This window comes from Fukomys damarensis, unplaced genomic scaffold (genome assembly GCF_012274545.1).
Source record: "Fukomys damarensis isolate Sample0158 unplaced genomic scaffold, DMR_v1.0_HiC HiC_scaffold_30, whole genome shotgun sequence".
Lineage (NCBI taxonomy): Eukaryota > Metazoa > Chordata > Mammalia > Rodentia > Bathyergidae > Fukomys > Fukomys damarensis.
This window is the reverse complement of record NW_022900942.1, coordinates 3520179-3542865: the sequence shown is the minus strand read 5'-3', so window position 1 is coordinate 3542865 and position 22687 is coordinate 3520179. Positions and strand designations below refer to the sequence as shown.

The following is a 22687-nucleotide window of genomic DNA, read 5'->3' as shown; positions in this document are numbered from 1 at the left end:
TTCCAGCAGCACACTTCACAGACCTGGAGAAAACAGTCCAAAAATTCATTTGGAATAAGAAGAGACCTAGGGGCCATGGATGCAGCTCAGTGGTTCTACCACCTGCCCCAAAAGTGCCAGGTCCCAAGTTGAGAGAGAGAGAGAGAGAGAGAGAGAGAGAGAGACAGAGAGAGAGACCTACAATAGCAAAAGTAATTCTAGGCAATAAAGGCAAGTTAGGGGTATCACAATTCCCAATTCAAAACTATACTACAAACTACTGTGATAAAAACAGCATGTTTTCACAACAGAGAAACCATTCAGTATTTACACATGTGTGTCTTATTTATTTTACTTAAAAGTATGGCCTCAATATGCTAAAAGTATAAGATCCAATTGGTATAATTGACAATGTGATATAGGAAGAAAAAGATTAAAGGCGTAGGGGAAGTGGAAAGGGTAGGGGAAAGGAAATAGGGAAAAGAAAAATATATGAGAAGATGAAAATATGGAAGCAAAGTTTTTGTAAATAGGGAAGGGTGGAGGGGGTGAAGGGAGGGCAGGGGTAAGGGAAAAAGTGAGAACCAATACCTGACATACAAAGATATGAGGTCCCAATGATGAATGTAACTGTACTGTATACCCAAAAAGTACCAATAAACTCAATGATAAAACAAAACAAAACAAAAACCAGTATGTTACTGGAAAAGAAACATAACCAAGGAACAGGGCAACAGATGAGAAGATGCAGAAACAACTCCAGACACACTCAGACACCTCATCTTTGACAAAGGAGCCTCACTGGAGGAAAGATAGCCTTTTTAATATATGGTACTGGAAAAACTGGGTTTCAACTTGCCAAAGATTAAAACTATATCTATATCTCTCACCATGTACTAAACTAAAATTGAAATGAATTAAAGATCTAAATATTAATAAGAAAAATATTAAACTGGCTGGAAAAGAGTTTAGGTAGAACTCTTGAAGACATTGGTGTAGGAAAAGATTTTATGAACAAAACCTCAGTTGAATGTGAACTAGCACAATCAATAAGTGGGATCTCTTCTTATTAAAATCTTCTGCATGGCAAGAGAAACCAACAACAATGCAAACAGCCAAACCACACTGTGGAAAAAAAATTTACCAGCTGTTCCTCAGACAAAGTTCTGGTTTTATTTCCACTGCAACTCTATTGTAGGTGAATATATAAAGAACTAAAAAAATCAGACCTCCCAAATTAAAGACTCAACCCAAAAATGGGCATCTGGAATGAACAGACCTTTTTCAGACAAAGAGGTAGAAATAGCAAATAAACATGAAAAAATATTCAACGTCAATGGTCATTTGAGACATGGAAATGAAAACAACACTGAGATTCCACCTCACCCCAGAAAGAATTGCTGCTACCATGAAATCAACCAATAACAAATGTTGGCACTTCTGTGTGGAAAGAGGAACACTTCACTGCTGGTGGGAGTGTAGACTGGTGCCACCATTGTGGAAATCAGTATGGAGACACCTCAAAGAGCTAGGGTTTGAAGTCCCATTTGTTCCAGCTCTTCCCTTGCTGGGTATCTTCTCAAAAAAATTAAAAAGATCATGCCACAGTCATATATGTGCAACCATGTTCACAGCAGCACATTTTGTTAGCAGCCCAATTGCCCATAAACTGGAGACTGTATCAAAAAAATGTGGTTCTTCTATGAAATGGAGTACTACAGGCAGGTGGGGCAAGGAAAGCAGTTCCCAGCAGCAGTGTGAAGTGTGGAGATCATGTCACCTACAACAGGGTTGCAATGGAAATGAAAACATCACCAGACAGCTGGTTACAGTGTGTGTCACACCATACCAGGCCATTTCTCTCACAATGGCGTTGTCCAAGAAAGCACAAAGGCACAAAGAATATGCTGCATGTGCCACTGCTTACCCATGCTGCTCACCATGTGCATAGTGATGCACCTCTGAAAGGCTCCAGATATTGGGACTCCCATCTCCTCTAGGACTGGTAAGCAGGAGTTCTCCTTTCTGATTCCAGGCATCAGCAGTCATCTCCTTCCCACAGTTGGCACAGCAGAAGTCATCTGGATGGTAGGAGAAATCCTTGAAGACCAGAGGCTACTGGACTATGATGACCTGCATTTCTGGCAGATGCACTCTCCCATGCCTCTTTCTTTCTCAAAATTATGATAGGTTTGACACGGGCATTTTCTGACATATATGATATGCACGATGTCCCAGAGAAGGTTGTATCTGAAGCACTGAGGATGCCAGTTGTAATTTGTGGCTTTGAGGATCCTGCCCATGATGAATTCAGTCACTGGTGGTAACAAAAAGCATGAGAACTTGAAAACCATGTTCACAGAACTGTACTTATTCCTTCAAACTAATAAAAGAGCTACTTTTGGAAGGGCTGAGAGCACTGAGTACACATGAAGCAGATCTCTGGACGCAGCTCTGTTGATGCCCACTATGTTCTCAGTGTTCCCAGCGCACACCGTGGAGCACTGAGAAGATTGCCCAGGCCTTTACGTTGCTGTGGGTCATTACGGCCTCCATTTCCACCATCGCTCCTCAGTGCTGCCTTTCTTTCTCTTATGCCTTGCTCCTGTGATGCTTTTGCTGTGAACTAGCTCCTGTTGCTCACCACTGGCCAAAAAAATAATGTTGAGATGCTTTAAAGTAAAATGTATGGAAAGTAGCATTTAGGTTACATGTAAATAAGACACCCTTTTACATAAAGTAATTTTTAAAATTCATTAAGTTTATCGGTACATTTTAGGCATACATCATGATTGCGTTCATCATTGGGAATTACTTGTAAATGCTATAACTTGGTCTTTGTTTTTTCACATTTCCCTTCCCTCCTTTCCACCCTCCACCCCTCGCTATTTACAAAAGCATTGTTCCTATTTTTTATCATTTTTTCTTTCCCTTCTTTCCTTTCCCCACCACCCCTCTCTAGTTTTCCTTCCCCTTTGAACCCTTTCTTCATAGTTCCCAATATCTGTTATGCATTTTGGCCCTCATTTACATATGGTACTAACAAACAGACTCAAAGATTAATAGCACAGATTAGAAGATGCCGAAATAACTCCAGACATACTCAGCCACCTCCTCTTCAAGGAGCCTAACACCCTCACTGATGAACAGATGGCCTCTTTTTTTGTTGTTCATTAAGTTCACTGGTACATTTTAGGAATCCAGTATGATGACATTCATCACTGGGAATTTGTACCTTTACAGGATATAACTTGGTTCTTATTTTTGCCCATTCCTTCGTCCTCCCTTCACCTCCTTTTTTTACAAGGACTTTATTCCATTTTTTCCTTTTCTCATATTTATTCCTTTCTTTCCTTTTCTGAGGCCATACTGTTAAGTGAAATAAATAGGGCACATATGTATAAATACAAAATAGTTTCTCTGGTGTGAGAAACTGAAAGTATAAATAAGGATCAAAATGTATAACAGATAATGTGAAATGGCCTCTTTAACAGATAGTGCTGGAAAAACTGGATTTCAACTTGCCAAAAATTAAAATTAGACCCACATCTTTCACCATGCACTAGACTAAAATCAAAATGGATCAAATATCTAAATGATAAAATAGATACATAAAATAATTTTGAAGGTATTGCTGTTGCTAATTGTAGCGATTGGAGTTTTGAAAACGATCTCCTTTGGGCCCACCTATTCCCCATGAACCTACCCGCCGGAGCCAGCCAGTGGGCCTGGCTCCTCCCTTTGGCTCCTTGATGGTCAGGCTGCCCTGAGGCGGTTGGGAGGGAAGAGGAAGGCCGGGACGGTGGATGAGTCCCAACTGCATTCAGAAGAACCCACAGTCTGACCTGGCCTTCCTCTGCTTCCCACAGGATCTGGCCAGATGCCAGAAGGGGCGGAGAATTGTAGAAGAGCCAATTTAAAAGATAAAACACCTGATAAACTAAATAAATAATATAAATCGTGTACCAGACACTTTCAGACCTCTCTGATCCGTAGAGCTAGTTCTTATAGGGCTGTTCTTCGAGATAGTGTGCTACCAACATTTGATCTTTTCAATTATTTGAACAATCCTGATAGTAGATACAGAAAATTAAAGAACAACAAAATGAAGATGAAATCAGGACACTGAAACAGAAAAAATGACTTGGGTTCTGAATGCTTTTAAAAATATTGTACTGTTTCTCTGGTGTGAGAAACTAAAAATGTAAATAAAGACTAAAATGTGTAATAGATATTGGGAAATAGGAAGAAAATGTTCAAATAGGAAGGGAAACTAGGGACAGTGGAAGGGGAAAGGAAGGAAGGGAAAATTTAAAAAAAGAGAAAAGAAAGAACAATTGGAATAAAGCTTTTTTAAATAAGGAGGGGAAGAGGGATTGAAGAGATGGAAGGGAAATGGGGGAAAAAAGAAAAATCAAAATACATACAGGTACAAATTTCCTGTGATGCTTGTGATCATTATGTGTTTCTAAATGTACCAATAAACTTAATTAATTACAAAATAAAACTATTTTTTTTAAAAGATCTTGATCTGTTGATGAAACTTCTGAACAGGAACAAAACTATAAAGAAACTATCACAGTGTTCAAAATCCCACTGCAGAGGTAGTGGTGGGTGATCAGCAGGATGAAGGCATTTTACCATTGATCATTGAAGAAAAGGAAAACAAATAATACTTACAGTCTCTATTTGAAAATCTTATTATTATGAAAAAACAAAATATAAGTCTGGATGGACATGAGACTGATAAAATCTCAGCAGATGTCTTTACTACTAACTTTTAACTACTGCTGGAGGGGAGGATAAATTCTAGTCAAGAGGTCCTGAGAAAGCACTTTGACACCACAGCCATTAACTCAGGATTCTGTTTAAAAACAAAACAAAACAAAAACAAAGCAGAAACAGATGCCAGAGATCTGTGAGAGCTGTAGAAACCCTTAGGGAAGTGAAAGACTCACATTTCTTTTCCATCTCACTGGCAATATGGTGGACATAGCAGGTAAAGAGTACTTGTCTGTCTTGGTGATGTTTGTTGATGAGTCTCATAACCTAGAGAGGAATTTGTGGGCTTTTCTGCATTATGAAGCTGATGCAGAAGTTTAGGGTGCAAAATTTTACACTATGATAACTGAGAAATGGGAGCTAAATACAGCACAGAGTATTGTCATGGCCAGGCTTACATTGTGTCCAGCAGATTTTCTTCTAAAATGAAAGACTTTTGGAGAAATACACACTCTGCTCTGTCTGTGCCTTAAACATTTGGTTGAAAAAAATCAGTGGCTCTGGTGGGGATATCAGTTGCATTATGCACAATTAAGAAAGTCTGCTCTTTTTTCCATTTACTATGATAATTACTTATATAACTTGATACTATAATTTCTGTTCTTTTTCAGAACAAAGAAGAAAGGCATGAAGAACTAAAGGACATATGTCATTTTCAGTGGACAGGCAGACATGGTGTTTTTGAGGCACTTGCTTTGTGTTTAGATGATATAAATAATGACAAAAATGTTAGCTGGGATAATTGTATAGTTGACCAAGTACTTGTATTTTATAGTGTAGTGACAGATTTTTCTTTTACTATCTCCATTTTTATTTAGAAATGTCTTATCTTTTACAAAAGCCTTTGGGAAGAAGCTCCAAGAACACACTTCTGATGTCTTTTTTGAAGTCAGTAGCTTGTCTCAATGATGTGATAAAAAAATTGATGTTTATCATGAGTCTTAGTTTGATGAAGACCCAAATTTGGCAACCAAACTTTATATCAAAATGAAACTCTTTGGGAAATTTCATAGGGATCAATAAGGTAACCTGGAATATCAGCTGACCTGTGAGTTAATATGAATAAACCATGGATGTCCCAACACCGGAAGACATTTCTCAGGAACTTAAAGATATATTCTCAGAACAGCATCTCAAAGCTTGTAAATACTTATCTCTGGTACCCTAGGTCATGACCAGCTTGATTTCAACACATCAGAGGAGCATCATGCTGACATGTGCAGAAATGACTTACATAATCCTGACACACTCTCAGCTGAGCTTCATTGCTGCAGAATCAAATGGAAACACAGGGGGAAAGACATAGGGCTTCCAACTACCATTTATGAAGCCCTCCATCTGCCTGAACTCGTTTTTTCCTAATGTGTATGCCTTGCTGAAGGTCCTGTTTGTATTCTTCCTGCGATGAAGGTTGAGCATGAGCGCTATGAAAGTGGATGAAACCACCCCAAAGAATACTTGGGGGATACTTTGACAGAGCAAAGATGAAAGGACATGATTTTGTTTGACATGAATTTTAATGCAAAGTATGATCTGAATTTAATTGCAGACATATATTAAACAGTATACATAAGTATCTCAGTTTACAAATTTAGTTCATTCCACAATTCTGGAAAGAGATGGTCGCACTCATGGTCATATAGGAAAGATTGGCCATGGTCATTTTGTCACCCAATGCAGAGTTTGGAAACAATAACAAAATTTTGCCAAATGCTTCTGTTTGCAAACCAAACTGTTTACAAACAAAAGCATTCATGAACCGAGGTACCATTGTACAAAGCTTCCTACAGATAATTCAGAAACTAATGAAAATATCAAAGAGACTTTTAAAATGGGCTTTTTAATATACTGTATTTGCTGTTTGGAAGAAAAGCTGTAAGATGTATGTATGTGTGTGTGTGTGTGTGTGTGTGTGTGTGTGTGTGTGCGTATTCCCAGGAGACAGTGTTGGAAGCATCATGCTTCACTTCTGCTTGAATGCTACTGGTGGCACTATAGAATTGTTTTAGTTAAGGCGTTTTAGACAAAACATTGACACTAGGGATCTACTTCTCAGGTATTGTTAATTTTTAAGGAAATTCATTTTGGAGAAATGTGGGAGGAAAGAATGTGTCTTATAACTTGTTATGCTGAAGCTTACCACTGATCTGTGAGTAACAGAAATTTTAAGTGTATTACTAAAAATCTGTAATAGGTAAGGGAATTACTGTAGAAGGAAGTCTATGAGCTCCCCAGATTTCAGTGTACATTTTGTTTTTATCAAATGAATGTAAAAGAAGAGATTTAAGTTAAAATTTGCATGGAAGAACTTGCCATTGTTCTCCATCTAGTTATTGCTATTTGCATTCCTTTGTTAAGCCTATATCTTTGTAACTTCTTAGCAGGAAAATGTTGAAAATTTCTGCACCATGGTCAAGACGGAATCAGAGGCCATTCATACAGGCAATTGATTTTTCTCCTATTTTTTCCCACAACTTGTCTACTGCCTCATCTTGATTTACAATAAAAAACTTGAAAACTTATGAAATGAATGTTTTAGTGGTTTATTCACAAATAATATACATAATATTGTCATTTTTGGCAAAGAAAATTTTGTGTAGTTTATTTCTATTTAAATTAAATGTGATTTTGTTTGTTTGGGTACTGGGGATCAAACTCAAGACTTCGTGCTTGCGAGACAGGTGGGTAGAACACTGAGCTAAATACCTGGCCCTAAATGTGAATTTTAAAAGAAAGCAATACCCCTTGATATCTGGGGAAAGATATATAGAGCAGAAATTGACAATGCTTGTCCCTGTCCCTGTTTCTATTAATACAATTTTTTTTTTGTGGCACACAGCCATGCTATGTATTACCTGCTGCTTCTTTTCTCCTATTATGGACAAGACCTGTTTCCATGCAGATCTTGGATCTAATTCCCAAAAGAGATGGAAGAATTACTTTATTTTCATTCTCTTCTGTAAGGTATTCCAGCTACTGAGAATAGATGTGGAAGGACTAATTCTCCATGGATGAGAAGTTTTAATTTGCCTTGTAAGTAGAATGTTGAGTGGGTGACAGTGTAATTTAAGGGACCTCAAAAGGTATTTCTGTTGTCTGGGGAGGACATGTGGAAGAGAAGCCAGCTTTTCTAGGTAATAGGTGCTCCAATGAATAAGTAGAAATCCCAGCCAATGCCAGCAGAGCCCGACCATATTATCCATAGCTGCCTACAGTTATATAGGGGCTAATGGTATTCAAAATAACTCTGTCCATGTAGTTCTATAGATAATAAAAGCTTTAAATTAATATACTTCCTTTTAACAATGCTTGTTACACAGCAACAACTAACTCTTAAATTACAAAAGACAACAGAACTGATGATGATTATAATAATATACTTTATTTTTGCCATTTACTCTACTGGTAAAGTAAACATGTAGTTCTAATTCTTCCATTCATATTTATTTGATATAAATGTATTTGAAAATGACTACCTGAAATTAACTTTTACCTAAGTGAATATAGGTGTTTATGCAGGAATACTTGTGATAAAATATCATATGACTGGGAAGCAATTCAAGCTCTTGTGAAGCACGTCATTTTCTTTCTTTTTTTTCTCATTGAGTTTGTTGGTACATGTATATAGCTCAGTTGCATTCATCATTGGGATCTTGTACCTTTACATGACCGGTTTTAGTTCTTATTTTTTCTCCTTACCCCTGCCCTCCCTTCACCCCCTCCTCTCTTCTCCATTTACAAATACTTTATCTCCATTTTCTCATTTTTTTTCTTTTCCCTTATTTCCTTTCCCCTACCCTTCCCACTTGTCCTACACCTTTAGCCCTTTTCATTGACATTGTCAATTATACCATTAGGATCTTATGTACTATAAGTACATATATAGTACATATATAGTTTTTCACACCAGAGAAAGTATTTGGTATTTACACGTGTGACTTATTTATTTCACTTCAGAGTATCTCCTTAATATGTATCTGTTTTCCTATGAGTGACTCTAATTTCTCATTCTTTATGGCTGAGTAGTATTCCATTTTATAGAAAAACCACATCTTCTTTATCCAGTCTCCAACTGATGGGCGTACGGGTTGTTTCCAAGTTTTAGCTATTGCAAACTGTGCTGCTAAAAACAAAGGTGTGCATATATCACTGTGGTATGATCCTTTTAATTCTCTTGGAAAGACACCCAGGAGAGGGATGGCTGTGACAAATGGAACCTCTAATCCTAGTTTTTGGAGGTATTTCAATATTGATTTCTTTTTTTAAAAAATTAATTTATTGGTACATTCTGGGTAGACAGTACAGCTACATTCATTACTGGGATCTTGTATCAATATTGATTTCCATAGTGGTTGCACCAGTCTGCACTCTCACCAGGCATGTCATTTTCATGAAGATAAAAGTGATCCCTGAGTATGAAGTTTGTAAACATTCGATGATATTGGTACTTCTCATTCACTACCCCTGTCGTGGTTATGGCAAAATTCAGAGTGGGATATTTCATACCGAACAGTGAAAAGATTCATATTTCTAGGTGGTACTGGATGTTTTCTAGATGAAACAGAAAAATAATTCCACAGTAAAATATGAAACATTCTAATCAATCCTCAGCGAATAAACTTCTTACACATGGACAACAATATTTCACACTTCAATGATTATATTATGGAACTAAAAATAAGTTCATGAAGAGTAATACAATGTCTACTGTGGACATTCAGTTCATCATACATAAAGACTGATTTGGAGGCCAAATTAATCAATCAGTTCAAACGTGTCATTCTACATAAACTTCTCCTGTGGACATAGATTTGATAATAAGACTTTGTATATGATTATGATGAATACTCTGGACATGAAGGTGAATAAAAAATAGTCAGTGCAGAAACATAATGATCATTTAAACAACACAGTAGTGTATTGTAATCAACCAATACATACAGAACTGCTGTCTCAAAATTTCCTCTAGTATCAAATCAAAGAAATGGTTTCAGTTACCAAAAGTGTTTTTTTCCATAGAAGAACAGTACATAATTAGTTTTTTGTAACAATAAAATAGAAAGAAATGGGAGTTTTTTTTGGTATTTGTTATCCAGTGATTAAAATAGCACACAGAATATATGAAATTCTGAAGAAGAGTACTGTTTAAATATCAGAGACAATAATTTAACAAGGAGAGTTACTTAAATTTTTTTAGAAAGTTGAAATATAAGAAATAGAAATTCCAAAAAATACAAGGAGAAAGCAAATATTCCACTAATTAAAATAGTACTAATTTCACAAGATAAAAGCAATTATCATGTATCACACACATATACTAATGAATAAAAGAAATGAAAACCTTAGCATGTTCTCTTATTATCCAGTTCTGCTATCAAGAGAATCTGCTTAGTCCCCAGAGAAAAGCTTGCACAGTTTTTCTGTCAAAGAGTCTTTTCACAGCATTCTTGATGTCCATATTCCTGAGACTGTAGATGAAGGGGTTCAGCATGGGTGTGACCACAGTGTACATTACTGAGGCTGTTGAACGTGAGTGTGAGTTTTGAGTAATGACAGGACTAAGGTACACACTTAAGGGTGCAACATAAAATAAGGAGACAACTGAGAGGTGAGATGTACAGGTGGAAAATGCTTTATATCTCCCATGTACTGAAGAGATTGCACATATAGTACAAACAATCTTAGAATAAGAGTAAAGGATGCCAGTAAGGGGACCTACAACCAGCAGCACAGCTGTAATATATATAAATATGTCATTAAGACCTGCGTCAGAGCAGGCAAGGAGAATTAACTGATTAAGTTCGCAGAAAAAGTGGGGGATCTCCCACTGTGTGCAGAAGGACAGCCGCAGCACCATTAAGCTGTGTAACAAGGAATCCAAGGCACTCATTATCCATGACACCAGCACCAGCCATCTGCATAGTGAAGGTTTCATGATTACTAAGTAATTCAAGGGATAACAGATAGCTACATACCTGTCATAGGCCATCACAGCCAGGAGGAAGTTGTCCAGCACCACAAATAATACAAAAAAATAAATCTGGGTGATGCAACCTTCATAAATTATGACCTTGCTCTGTGTCTGGATGTTCACCAGCATCTTTGGGACTGTGGTGGAGGTGAAACAGATGTCCACAAAGGACAGGTTGGAGAGGAAGAAGTACATGGGGGTGTGGAGGTGGGAGTCTGAGGTGGTGGCCAGGATGATGAGCAGGTTCCCAAGCAGAGTGATCACATACATGGAGAAGAAAAGTCCAAACACTTAGGGGCTGCAGTTCTTTGTCCTCTGAAAATCCTAGAAGAAGAAATTCTGAAATTCTGGTGTCATTCTTGGGTTCCATGTTCTGTAACATGGCTGATTTTTAAATCTAGCTTCTTTGGTCTTATCCAATGAATCTTCTCAGATTGGGAATTCTGTTAGCTCTCTCTCTCATTTTTTCTCAACATATAGTATAATCTATAACTTTAATTAGCAATTATTTAATGTATGAAAGTAATATGAACTGAATTATTACCATACTGTACTGAAAAGCAAATGTTCACACACTGTAATCACTGTCATTTAACAAAATTATGCTTTTGTTAGGTTGCAGAGTGAGCACTTGACTAAAAGAGGTCCTAGCTTCGATACCAAGGGCTGAAAAAAATGATTAATAAGACTTAGATGAGGCTTTGAAACTTTTCACTGGTCAGAATTCATATATTGATAAATTTTGAGGGAATATATAGTTTTAACCACATTTTAATACTACACAAGGAATGCATGACTAAATGTGATATATTATTTCATCATTATCTATAATTATTTGTATATGAACTCATAAAAATGAAATAGTTATAGTGCATGTTATATGGCAATAATTGCTTTGAGGACAATATGGACAGGTAAACATGAAGGTGGACAGAGGTGCTTCATTTATGGTGGTGCAGGCATTGTAGACAGGATGATACTTGAACAGAGACCTCAAGGATATGGATCAGAGGAAGCCTAAAAGTTATCAGCCTAAACTTGCGTCTCTCATAATAATGAGCCACTCAGTTAAGACACTGAGGAAAGTGCTTGTTTCCTATATCACAGTTCAAAAGAAAGGCAGTGTGGCAGCTGAACAAGGAACATGGTGATGAGGGAAGGTTTGTGACTCAAAATTGTGAGGAAGGAGGTGGATTCCTTAGTTGCTGAAATGTTGTCTTACAAGGTGCAGTGTGTGGCTCAGTTCTCCCATTGCTGTGACAAATACTCATGTTTGCAGCTTAGAAACAGTTTTAATTTAACTCAGGTTGAGCAGTTTCAGTTCAGTACATAGTGGACATGCACCAAGGCAGAAACTTCATGTTGGAGAAGCGAGGAGAATGTGGCACTCACCATTTGGTGGCCAGAAGCAGAACACAGAGAAAGAACATCAAAGAGGTACTTCCATCATGTCATATCACATTATGTCGCTAGTGATGTGTCTCCTCCAACCAGGTGTCCCCTCCAACAGCACGTTCAGCTATAAATATCAGTGGAGTAATCCACAGATACATATTGTACCTCCTTCATATAAAAATAGGTCCAGGAGACTCTAAATCCATACAAATTGGCCATTAAGACTAAGCAACATAGAGAGGATCCTTTATTTAAATGTTGTGCCTTATAGTTTTGTTTTAGACGGCCTTTTGAAGCATAATTTCAATATAAAAACTATAAATATAAGATATATATTGAAAGGAGGAGAGGGCAATGGGAAAAAAAGAAGAATCTAGATATATTGTGTACAGGTACAAATTCCCTATGATGAATTTGATCATTATGTATATCTATATTGTATCAATAAATTTAATTTGAGATGTGTACAATTTTCTGAGCTCATGTTCATGCAAATCTTGCTGAGTTCGTCACTGAAATCACTATTATAGACACATCCCAAACTACCAAAGTATGTTTTTGTCCCTTTTTCTCATAATGTGTGATAGTAGCACTTAATATGAGATCTGTCTTCAAAGAAAATTTTGACATGCACAAGACTATGTTGCTAACACTAGGCGCTGTGTTGTACAGCAGATATCTAGAAATTAATCATCATAAATAACTATTGTTTAAAAACCATTAAAATAGGGCCAGGGATTTAGCGTGGTTCCACCACCTGACTTGCAAGCACAAGGATCTGAGTTCGATCCCCGGTACCAAACAAATACAAAACCAAAAAACACATCAAAACAAATAATATTTCCTCTTCTACTATCTTGATACCTCCACTTTACTCTAGACATCTATGAGTTATTTTTACTTCAAAGGCATAGTGAGTATAAATGTAAATTATCCATTACCCTCTATCTATAAGCCTACAGCTTTCTGTTTCAATATTTTTTTATTTATCACTTTTATTGGTACATTTTAGGTATACAATATGCTGACCTTCATTATTGGGAATTTGTACCTTTACATAATATATCTTGGTTCTTATTTTTCCCCATTCCCTGCCCTCCCTTCAACCCCTCCACCTCTCCATATTTACAAAGCCTTTGTTTCCATTTTTTCCTTTTCTCATTTTTATTCTTTTCTCTTCTTTCCTTTGCCCTACCTCTCCCACTTCCCTTTCCCCTTTGGACAGTTTCTTTCTATTTCACATTATCTATTAAACATTTTGATCCTTATTTACACGTTCAGGTTTTCACATTAGAGAAACTGTTCAATATTTACACGTGTGTCCTATTTATTTCACTTAAGACTATGGCCTCAATGTGCATCCCTTTAGCTATAAATATCTCTACTTTCTCATTCTTTATGGCTGAGTAGTACTTCTGTACTAAAGGATTCAAACTTTGATTTGAGAATGGCTGTACATGAAAAGAAAAAATACAAGCCAATATCCTTTATCTGAACACAGATAAAGAAATCTTCAACAAAATATTAGCAAAATTAATTCAATACTACATGAAATTTATTAATTTGCAATACATTTCTACTGTCAGCACTGCTCTGAGGATTTCTCAGGCTAAAAGACTCTGTATAAAATCTTCACCTGTCATGAAAACCTGCACTCTTTCCGCATAGAATTTGTTCCTGGAGACATTGTATGCACATCCATGAATACATCATAGCCTGATTTGCCACCATAATGCAAGATAAAATTGGATAGAGATATTACCTGCTTTATTCAGCTTTGTGCTTTCACAACGCTTATAATACTTTAGAAAATACAGAAAAATCTAAGGTTTTAAGAATTTATATAATTTCACCAATGATCAAATAATTAAATGGCCTTAAAATTGCATGAAAAATTGAATAAGAATCATAAATTAATTCTCAAAGAAAATATAAAAATATAATAAACCAATCATGTCAATATGAATTCCTAATTCCAGATTGAAATATAAAGAAGTAGAAATGAAATAATAAAAATGACAACTTTCAAACAGATTTGGAATAAACATTATGCAAAAATTGAAATTTCAAACTACATACATGTAGACTCAAATGTGCTTATAGCAATGAACACAACATAACATTAATGAAATCATGCAATATGCAAGATTGCAACATTTCGCTACCTTCCTTTATGAGGGCCTACCAAGTAGGTGAGCTGGTGCATTTCCTACATTATCTTGCTTATTCCTCACAGTAATACTGTGGAAACAAACATTGGTAACTACTATGTAGAATGGTCATCACCAAACATATAAGGAAGCACCTTTATGATCAACTTCAGTTGTATTAAAATATGGGTTGAATTTAGTTAAATGAAATCTATCTATCTATCTATCTATCTATCTATCTATCTATCTATCTATCTATCTATCTATAGACACAGCAGAGGGTGTTTTCCACTTATAAAAATAGCAAAAAAATGTAAAAAGGAAAATGAGATATACATAAGAAGGCAAAAGGCAATTTGTAATAGCTAAAACTTTGAAACAGCCCATTTGCCCATCTTTTGGAAACTGGATAGAGAAGATGTGGTCTTTCTATAAAATGGAATATTACTCAGCCATAAAGAATGAGAAATTAGATTCATTCATAAGAAAATGGATACATACTGAGGATATACTCCTAAGTGGAATAAATAAGTCATACATGTGTAAATACTGAATAGTTTCTCTGGTGTGAATAAACTGTAACAGTACATAAGATCCTAATGAAATAACTGACATTGTGAAATGGGAAGAAAAGGGCTAAAGGTGTAGGGAAAGTGGGAAGGGTAGGGGAAATGTAATAAGGGAAAAGAAAACAATGTGAGAAAATGAATAAGATGGAAATAAAATGTTTGTAAATGGGGAGGGGAGGAGGAGGTGAAGGGAGGTCTGGGACAAGCGGATAAAATGAGAACCAAGACCTGCCATGTAAAGGTACAAGATCCCAATAATGAATGTAACTGTACTATATACCTAAAATGTACCAATACACTCAATAAAAAAATAAAAAAAGAAGGCAAAAGGAATGAAGGACAATTGATTATAATTAGCATACAGAGGAACTTTCCAGGTTTGACAAGCAGTGGGTGGAGGAAATGGGTTCTCATCAGATTGGTTGTTAGATGACTTCATGAAGTATATAATTCCACTCACCCATGAGTGTGTGTGTTTGTGTGTGTGTGTGTGTGTGTGTGTGTGTGTGTGTGTGTGTATGAATTAGATTGCAAACAATCTAGTGGGAAACAATCTAGTGGTTTAGTGGGAAACCCTCCAAAATTTCTTTAAATTACTAAATCAAAATATAAAACTTCCCGATTCCCTTAAATGCAATCATGTTATATAAATAATTTCAGGTTCCAAAGATAAATAATAGGCAAAACTGTAAAATGTATTCTGCTTTGATTGCAATAAACAATGCAACATAAATTTTCTTAGTTTTCTCATTATCTGTCAAATAGATCTGAATTTCTTCTTGTATATAAACAATATGAGACAAGTCACTGTGAAATGTTTTTCTCAGAAATTGCTGTTGCAAGGGAAAATTTGGAAGAAATCAATTAGTTTGATCTCTGTAAAGAATTTAGAAAACGGCTAAATTGTAGAAAATATGCCTTTATTTCATTGTACATACCTCCTCAGAAAGTCTCAATTTCCTACACCTTAAATGAAAAATTCCTTAGCCTATAATCAGCTTAAAGGAAATGGTCTACAGAAATAATTCACTCATTCTCGTCCAATTGGACTTCATTCCCATCACCTAATGGTCACTAATAATCTATGAATTACAGAGCTAACAAACACTTCTCTTCTTAACATATTAAATAAGTTGCCACTTATCCTGTCAAGGAAGCAAACAAACAGCGATTCAGCTCTAGGCTAGTTCTCTTGGTGCACAGACAATGTCAGCTAAATTTGGTCAACTTTCCTTTTTTTTTCAGCTTTAATTGAGTTTATTGGTAAATTTTAGGGATACAGTACAGTTATATTCATTGTTGGGATCTTGTACCTCTACATGACAAGTCTTGAGTTTCATTTTTTTCCCTTACCCCTGCCCTCCCTTCACACCCTCCTCCCCTCCCCATCTACAAACACTTTATTTTCATCTTCTCATTACCTCACATTTTTTTCTTTTCCCTTATTACCCTTCCCCTACCCATCCCACCTTCCCTACACCTTTAGCTCCTTTCTTCCCATTTCTAAATGTCAGTAATCTTATTAGGATCTTATGTATTATTGCAGATTGTTCACACCAGGGAAACTATTCTGTATTTACACATGTGTGACTTATTTATTTCACTTAGGGGTATATCTTCAACATGTATCCATTTTCCTATGAATGAATCTATTTCAACTTTCCCTTTTGATGAATGTCTTCTGTGATACTTTTGGGGACCTCAGTCTCACCTGTTTGGAGTAGAACATGTTTGCATGGAAGTCTGGATTCATCTCTGGATGGGTGGAGAAGATCAAGAAACCTCTCCTCTAAATAAAGGAGAAGGAATAAATGTAAGTCCTCTATCTGACGTAGGCTCCAAAAAGAACGACTTTGGCTTGTCCCTCCCAAGATTGTACCTTGTCAAGCAGGGCTCAGCATTTATTTATAGCCAAGATTCTGTTACTTCTACCTCTAAGCACCTGGTTACCCTGTGGGACATTGGTCTTAGCAGAAAGGAAAATTTCCTGTTCATTATATATTCCCAGGTGACAAGGTTAGAAATCAAGTGAATCCATACTTTATTACTCCTTTCCATGAAATGACCCGCCTCCCAGAAATCTAAACTTGTTACTAATTTTGCCCAGTGCTAACTTAGAATTTTCTACAATGTCTGAGATATCTGACTTAATGCTCTTTCTTTTTAAAAATTAATTAATTTTATTGGTACTTTAAGGTATGCAGTGTAATGACATTCATCATTGGAAATTTGCGTCTTTACACAATCCATCTTGGTTCTTATTTTTTCCCCATTCTCCTGTCCTCCCTTCAGTCTCTCCACCCCACCCTATCTACAAAGACTTTGTTTCCATTTTTTCTTTTTCTCATATTAATTCCATTCCTCTCTTACCCCGACCCACTTCCGAATCCCCTTTGCAGGTGGCAGAACCACTCAGCTAAATCCCCGGCCCCAAACAAATATTCAGAAGAATAAAAACACCATTGAAAGTATATGTACTAATTAGAACCAGGATGAGGACAGAACATTAATTAGGTTTAGAAGATAGGATTGCAGTTACCAACTAAGAAAAGAAAGACACCTTAAAAGTAGCAATGAAAAATATCATTAAACATCAATACATCATTAAGGATAAAATGGAATTGATCAGGTGAAACCTAAGGAATAAGGAGTTGAAAGTAATATCTACCTTGATTTGACTGCTCTGATCTGTTTTCATGTGTTGAAATACCACAATGAAGCCAATAATATATTATTACATGTTAATAAAATATTCAATGAAAATTTAAAACTGTATTCATTACTGGCCTGTACTTTTGGACTGTGTCATTGAATGTACTTTTGGACTGTGTCATTGAATGTTCCTAGGTTCTTTTATGAGGACATAAGAGCTTCTAGTAAGTAGGTACCTAGTATGAAGTCACAGATACAGGGAAGATTCTTCAACCTGAGGCTGTGTAAATCAGGTAATGTCTTGGTCTATCATTGAGTTGGCTCTAGGCAAGCTTTATGATATGAGTGGTTAAAACTCAAAGGAAGTAGATAACTTCTCATAAACTCCTGCTTCTGGAATTCTTACCAACAAAATAATAATCTATGCCTTTGTGTCAGAGTTCTAGCAGAGAAGACCAAAGTAAGATTTCCTACAGTTCCTTAATATTATCATATTTCTGTATATTCATGAAATTGAGCACATTTTCATGCTTGTGAATCATATTTATTTAATTTTAAATTTTAATTTGTATATGTGATCAATACATAGTAATTTTACTCATATTGGGTAATTATAAATATACGTATTACATCTTGATCATTTTTACTCCCCTACCCCTGTGCTTTTTGTCCAATATATTCATCCTTGTCAGCAGATTTACCTCCACATTTCTTAAGATTTCTAGTTATTGCTCTTAAAATCATTAATTTTCTACACTATTAGAGAATCCATGCAATATTCAACTTTCTGTATCTGAGTTATATTTAGTAAAACAGTGTCAAGATTCATTAATTTTCCTATATATGATTCACATTTTTCTATTTATGGCTGAGTATTATGTCATTATATATGTATAACTATCTTAAAAATCCATTCATGAGGGCTTTCAACATGGCCGAGTAGAGGAGCCATGTTAGAGCTACCAAAGTAAATAAAGCCATTCTAAAACATAAATTGTTAGATCTATATTTTTACTGCACATCCTAAGGACACAGCAGAAATGGTGGATGGGAGGCCTTCTGCTTTTTTGGATGCTAATAGAACAGGCAATAGGTACTTATAAATGGATACATTTCACGCTTGGGGGGAAAAGACAATTTGAGGAAGTGAACAGTTCCTGAGTAGGAATGCGGTACAGTATTAAGAATGGAAGAATAATACAATAAAATTCCACACTATATTAAGACAGAAAAAGTAGTGAAGAAAATATCATACCTGCACATAATGCATATATAACACAGGAGAAAACCTGTATAAAATTCCATCTATTTAAATCAATTTACAAACACAAAAAATTGTGTCCAAGCTCTGAGCTTGCATGTGACAAACGCTTACAGTGGATATATGTTAGGGAAAACCAAAAGCTACCTTCAGGTAGTTTTTCTTCTACAAAAATGACTTGAAATATATTACTCCATACTCTTGCAGCCAGCAAAATGACTTCTACAAGGTGTATAATACAAGAAAAAGGAGGAAAAATATCACAGTTCCATAAAACTGTTCTGACTTTACAGCTTCGGTACCTTTGCAGAAGTATGTACACACATTTAAAGAACACTCCTCCACTGTGCGGAATATGTCAAAGAAGTTGAATTTGCACAGAATTAAATTCATTCATTCATTACAAGTTGACTGTTGCTGTTTTCATTCCATAATAACAGATTTTCATATTGTGAAACAAATTCCCTATAAACGTGAAGGGATGACCCTCCTTTCATTTTTATTCTTTTCTCTGTAATTATTATGATGGTTATCCTGCTGAAGGTGGCTGTGAAATGAATCATAATTCAGGGCTTGAAGTTCATAAGGAAATTAGCTTTGGCAGTATAATGTTATGTGATGATAGAATGCCTCAAGGGCCCTGCTATGGCATTTCTGCTACTCTATAATGATGTCCTTTAAAGTCAAATGATGACCCAAGCTGGCCAGATTGAACAGAAGAGTAAATGCGGAGAAGAACACAGTTGTCTCACCCACAGCCAACCTGTAATATACTTTCTATCCTTAAATATATTAGAAAGACAATCTAAGATTGAGAGACCATTTGCAACACTTTCGGTTTACATTTAGATGTCTTAGAAAAGTCCCATTATTGAACACATGTTTTGATCACGGGGAGGCATATTCAGGTATATCAATCAGCAGATTCATCTATTGATGTGTTCAGTAGCTTAATGTGCTCTAAAGAGATGGAGCCTGGTTGTTGGTATGTTACTGGTGGCCTGATCTAGAAGGTTATATTTTTCCTCCTTTCTCTCTCTGCCACTTGGCTGCCTTAACATGCTCAGCTATCCTCCATCAGGTCTTTCCATCATCCACTTTCTGCCTTGGAGCCACTCAACTTTGGACTGGAAGTCAGTGGTAACCATGATCAATAATTGATATTGTGTAATAGGGGGAAAAGATCTAAAAGAGTAGAGGAAGTGGGAGAGTTAGGGGATAGGTAAAAAGGGAACAGAAAAAAAATATGTGAAAAGGAAAAAACACAGGAACAATGTCTTTGTAAACTGGAAAAGGTGGAGGGGTGAAGGGAGGGTTGGGGAATAGGGAAAAATAAGAACCAAAATAAGTCATGTAAAGGGACAAGATCCAAATGAGGAATACAACTGAATTGTACACCTAAAATGCACCAATAAACTTAATAAAGATAAAAATATCCATTCTCTTTTGTGCTGAATGTATTGGACATTGTGTCCCAGGAAGGGGAGTGAATAATATGGTGGGATCGACAGCCTGCCTGCAGTGGCTCAGGAGGTATTCCTCTTGCTGTGTGATGAAATAGTGCCTCATGCACATGACATACCAGCTAGCCAGCTGCAAGAGGACAGAATATGAGAAGGTGAAGCTAATTGTCCCAGCAAAAGCCACCCTCATCGTACAGAACACAGATGCGTTGCTGAATATTAGAGAGTCAGGCCAGGATGGACATAGCCTCCCCAACTGAATTACAGCTGACTACAGATACCTAAGGGAGGAAGCGAGTTCTGAACAACTGTTTATAATGTAGTCTCGTTGATAATAAAGACATTATATTATACTATTTGTTTTAGGAGTGATTACACACCCAAGGATAATAATTAAATTACCAAAGGTAATAGAACTGAGGACAATTACGATACTTAGTGTCTTTGTATTTTTGGAATTCCCACTGACAACTAAAGAATGCCTCTATAGTAAATCCGTCATTGATGTTTATTTGATGTAATTGTATTTGAAAATGACTACCTAGAAATCTCCAGGCAAAAGAATATGGATGTTTGTGAAGGAAGGCTCATTACTTAAAGACATAAGACTGGGAAGGAATACATGCTCTGTGTATCATATTATCATGAAGATCAAAGTGATTTCTTAGCACAAAGCACATATAGAGTATAAGACATTGCTAATTTTCTTTCATTACCCCTCTGGTGGTTATGATATAGTTCAGAAAGGGAAGAATATTTCACATACAAAAATAGAAGGATTCATATTTCTACATAGTACTGGAAATTTACAAGGAGAAATAGAAAGATAAGTTCACAATAAAACATGAAACTTTTTAGTAAATCACCAGTGATTAAACTTCCTTACTACACATGGGCAGCAATTTTCCACATCTAACGGACTCTATTTACAGAAGACAAATAGCTACTTTTTAGAATTACACTATGTAAGGTAGATTGTTTACCTTATTAGTTAAATTATTGGAAATTAGGCAAATTTAATCAATCCATTTACATTTGTGTTTCTGTGCAGACTTCTTTTGGAGACTTGGGTTTGATAAATTTTGCCAGTGACTATGTAGGTTCTGTGTACACAACTCTGAGTAAGGAAATGGAACCCTGATGAATGGAATGAATGCCAATTATCTGTTATAAATCTTGTTAGTCTGTTTTACTCTACAGACTGATGGAGCTGATTAGGAAACATCTGTCATCTCACCATTTCTGCTAATATAAAATCACATAAATAGTCTTTTCTACCATTGTTTTTGTTCCATAGAAATACACCAAATGATTGTGATGTTTAGTCACAACAAAAGAAAATTAAGTTACCTTGAATTATGGCAGTGGAGATGACATTACATTAAGAGATCCAGTAATCACAAGATGAGTGGCAGACTCCTGTACTACGTGGGTTTGATTACAGAAACTAATAAAGTATTCTCTAAATAATGGAAAAAAAGAATAATGTAAGACTACAAGAGCAAGAAGCAATTTAAATATGTTCAGGGACCATTTTCATCTTCACAATTAAGGATATTTTAATGGTATATCATTGCCTTTTCTCTTTTACTTTCCTTTTTAGTTTTATTTTAGGATTCCCTATTTTTAATGTTCATACAGAGATTTCTTTAACTGAAATACTGAATAGTTTCTCTGGTGTGAAAAACTATAATAGTACACAAGATCTAAATTAGATAATTAATCATGTGAAATAGGAAGTAAAGGGCTAAAGGTGTAGGGAAAGTGGGAAGGGTGGGGGAAAGGTAATAAGGGAGAGGGGAAAATATGAGAAAATGAAAAAATGGAAATAAAGTGTTTGTAAATGGGGAGGGGAGGAGGGAGTGAAGGGAGGGCAGGGACAAAGGGGCAAAAATGAGAATCAAGACCTGTCATGTAAAGGTACAGGATCCCAATAATGAATGTAACTGTATTGTATACCTAGATTGTACCAATAAACTCATTAAAAAATAATTACATTCCTTGTGTTCAGTTAGTACGTGTACATAATACGACTTATTTTTCCACTCCTTTCCTCTCTTTTCCCTTCTGACTCCCTTCAACTCTTTTTTTTTTTGGTAGCCGGGATTGAACTTGGGACCTTGCACTTGCAAGGCAGGCGTGGTGCCACTGAGCTAAATCCCCAGCCCCTCAACTCTTGATCTTCTTCCCATTTCAGAAAGATCCATCTCCATACTTCCTATATCCATTTTTTATTTTGCTCCTCTTTATATTATGGAGTTTTCATATAAGAGAGACCTGTGATATTAAAGCCTGTGTATCTGATTTATTTCATCTAAAATCAAATGATAGAAAATAACATAAAGAATCTATCAAGTGGAAAAGGAAAGCAGTATTTAAATGTCAGGTATAATAGAGATCTTAGCAAGTAGTCACATTAATTTTATAGAACTTTGAAATCAAAGAGAAACTCCAGAAAATAAGCA

The 22687-nt window shown here is 36.0% G+C and overlaps 1 protein-coding gene across 1 annotated transcript; it reads right to left on the bottom strand.

Moving 5' to 3' along the window:
• Positions 1-10135: 10135 nt before the first annotated feature.
• On the bottom strand, positions 10136-11102 carry LOC104851105 (olfactory receptor-like protein OLF4). Its single transcript, XM_010608264.2, is given in 2 exon segments — positions 10136-11023; positions 11025-11102. Coding segments are annotated over 2 exon segments (966 nt in total).
• Positions 11103-22687: the final 11585 nt, after the last annotated feature.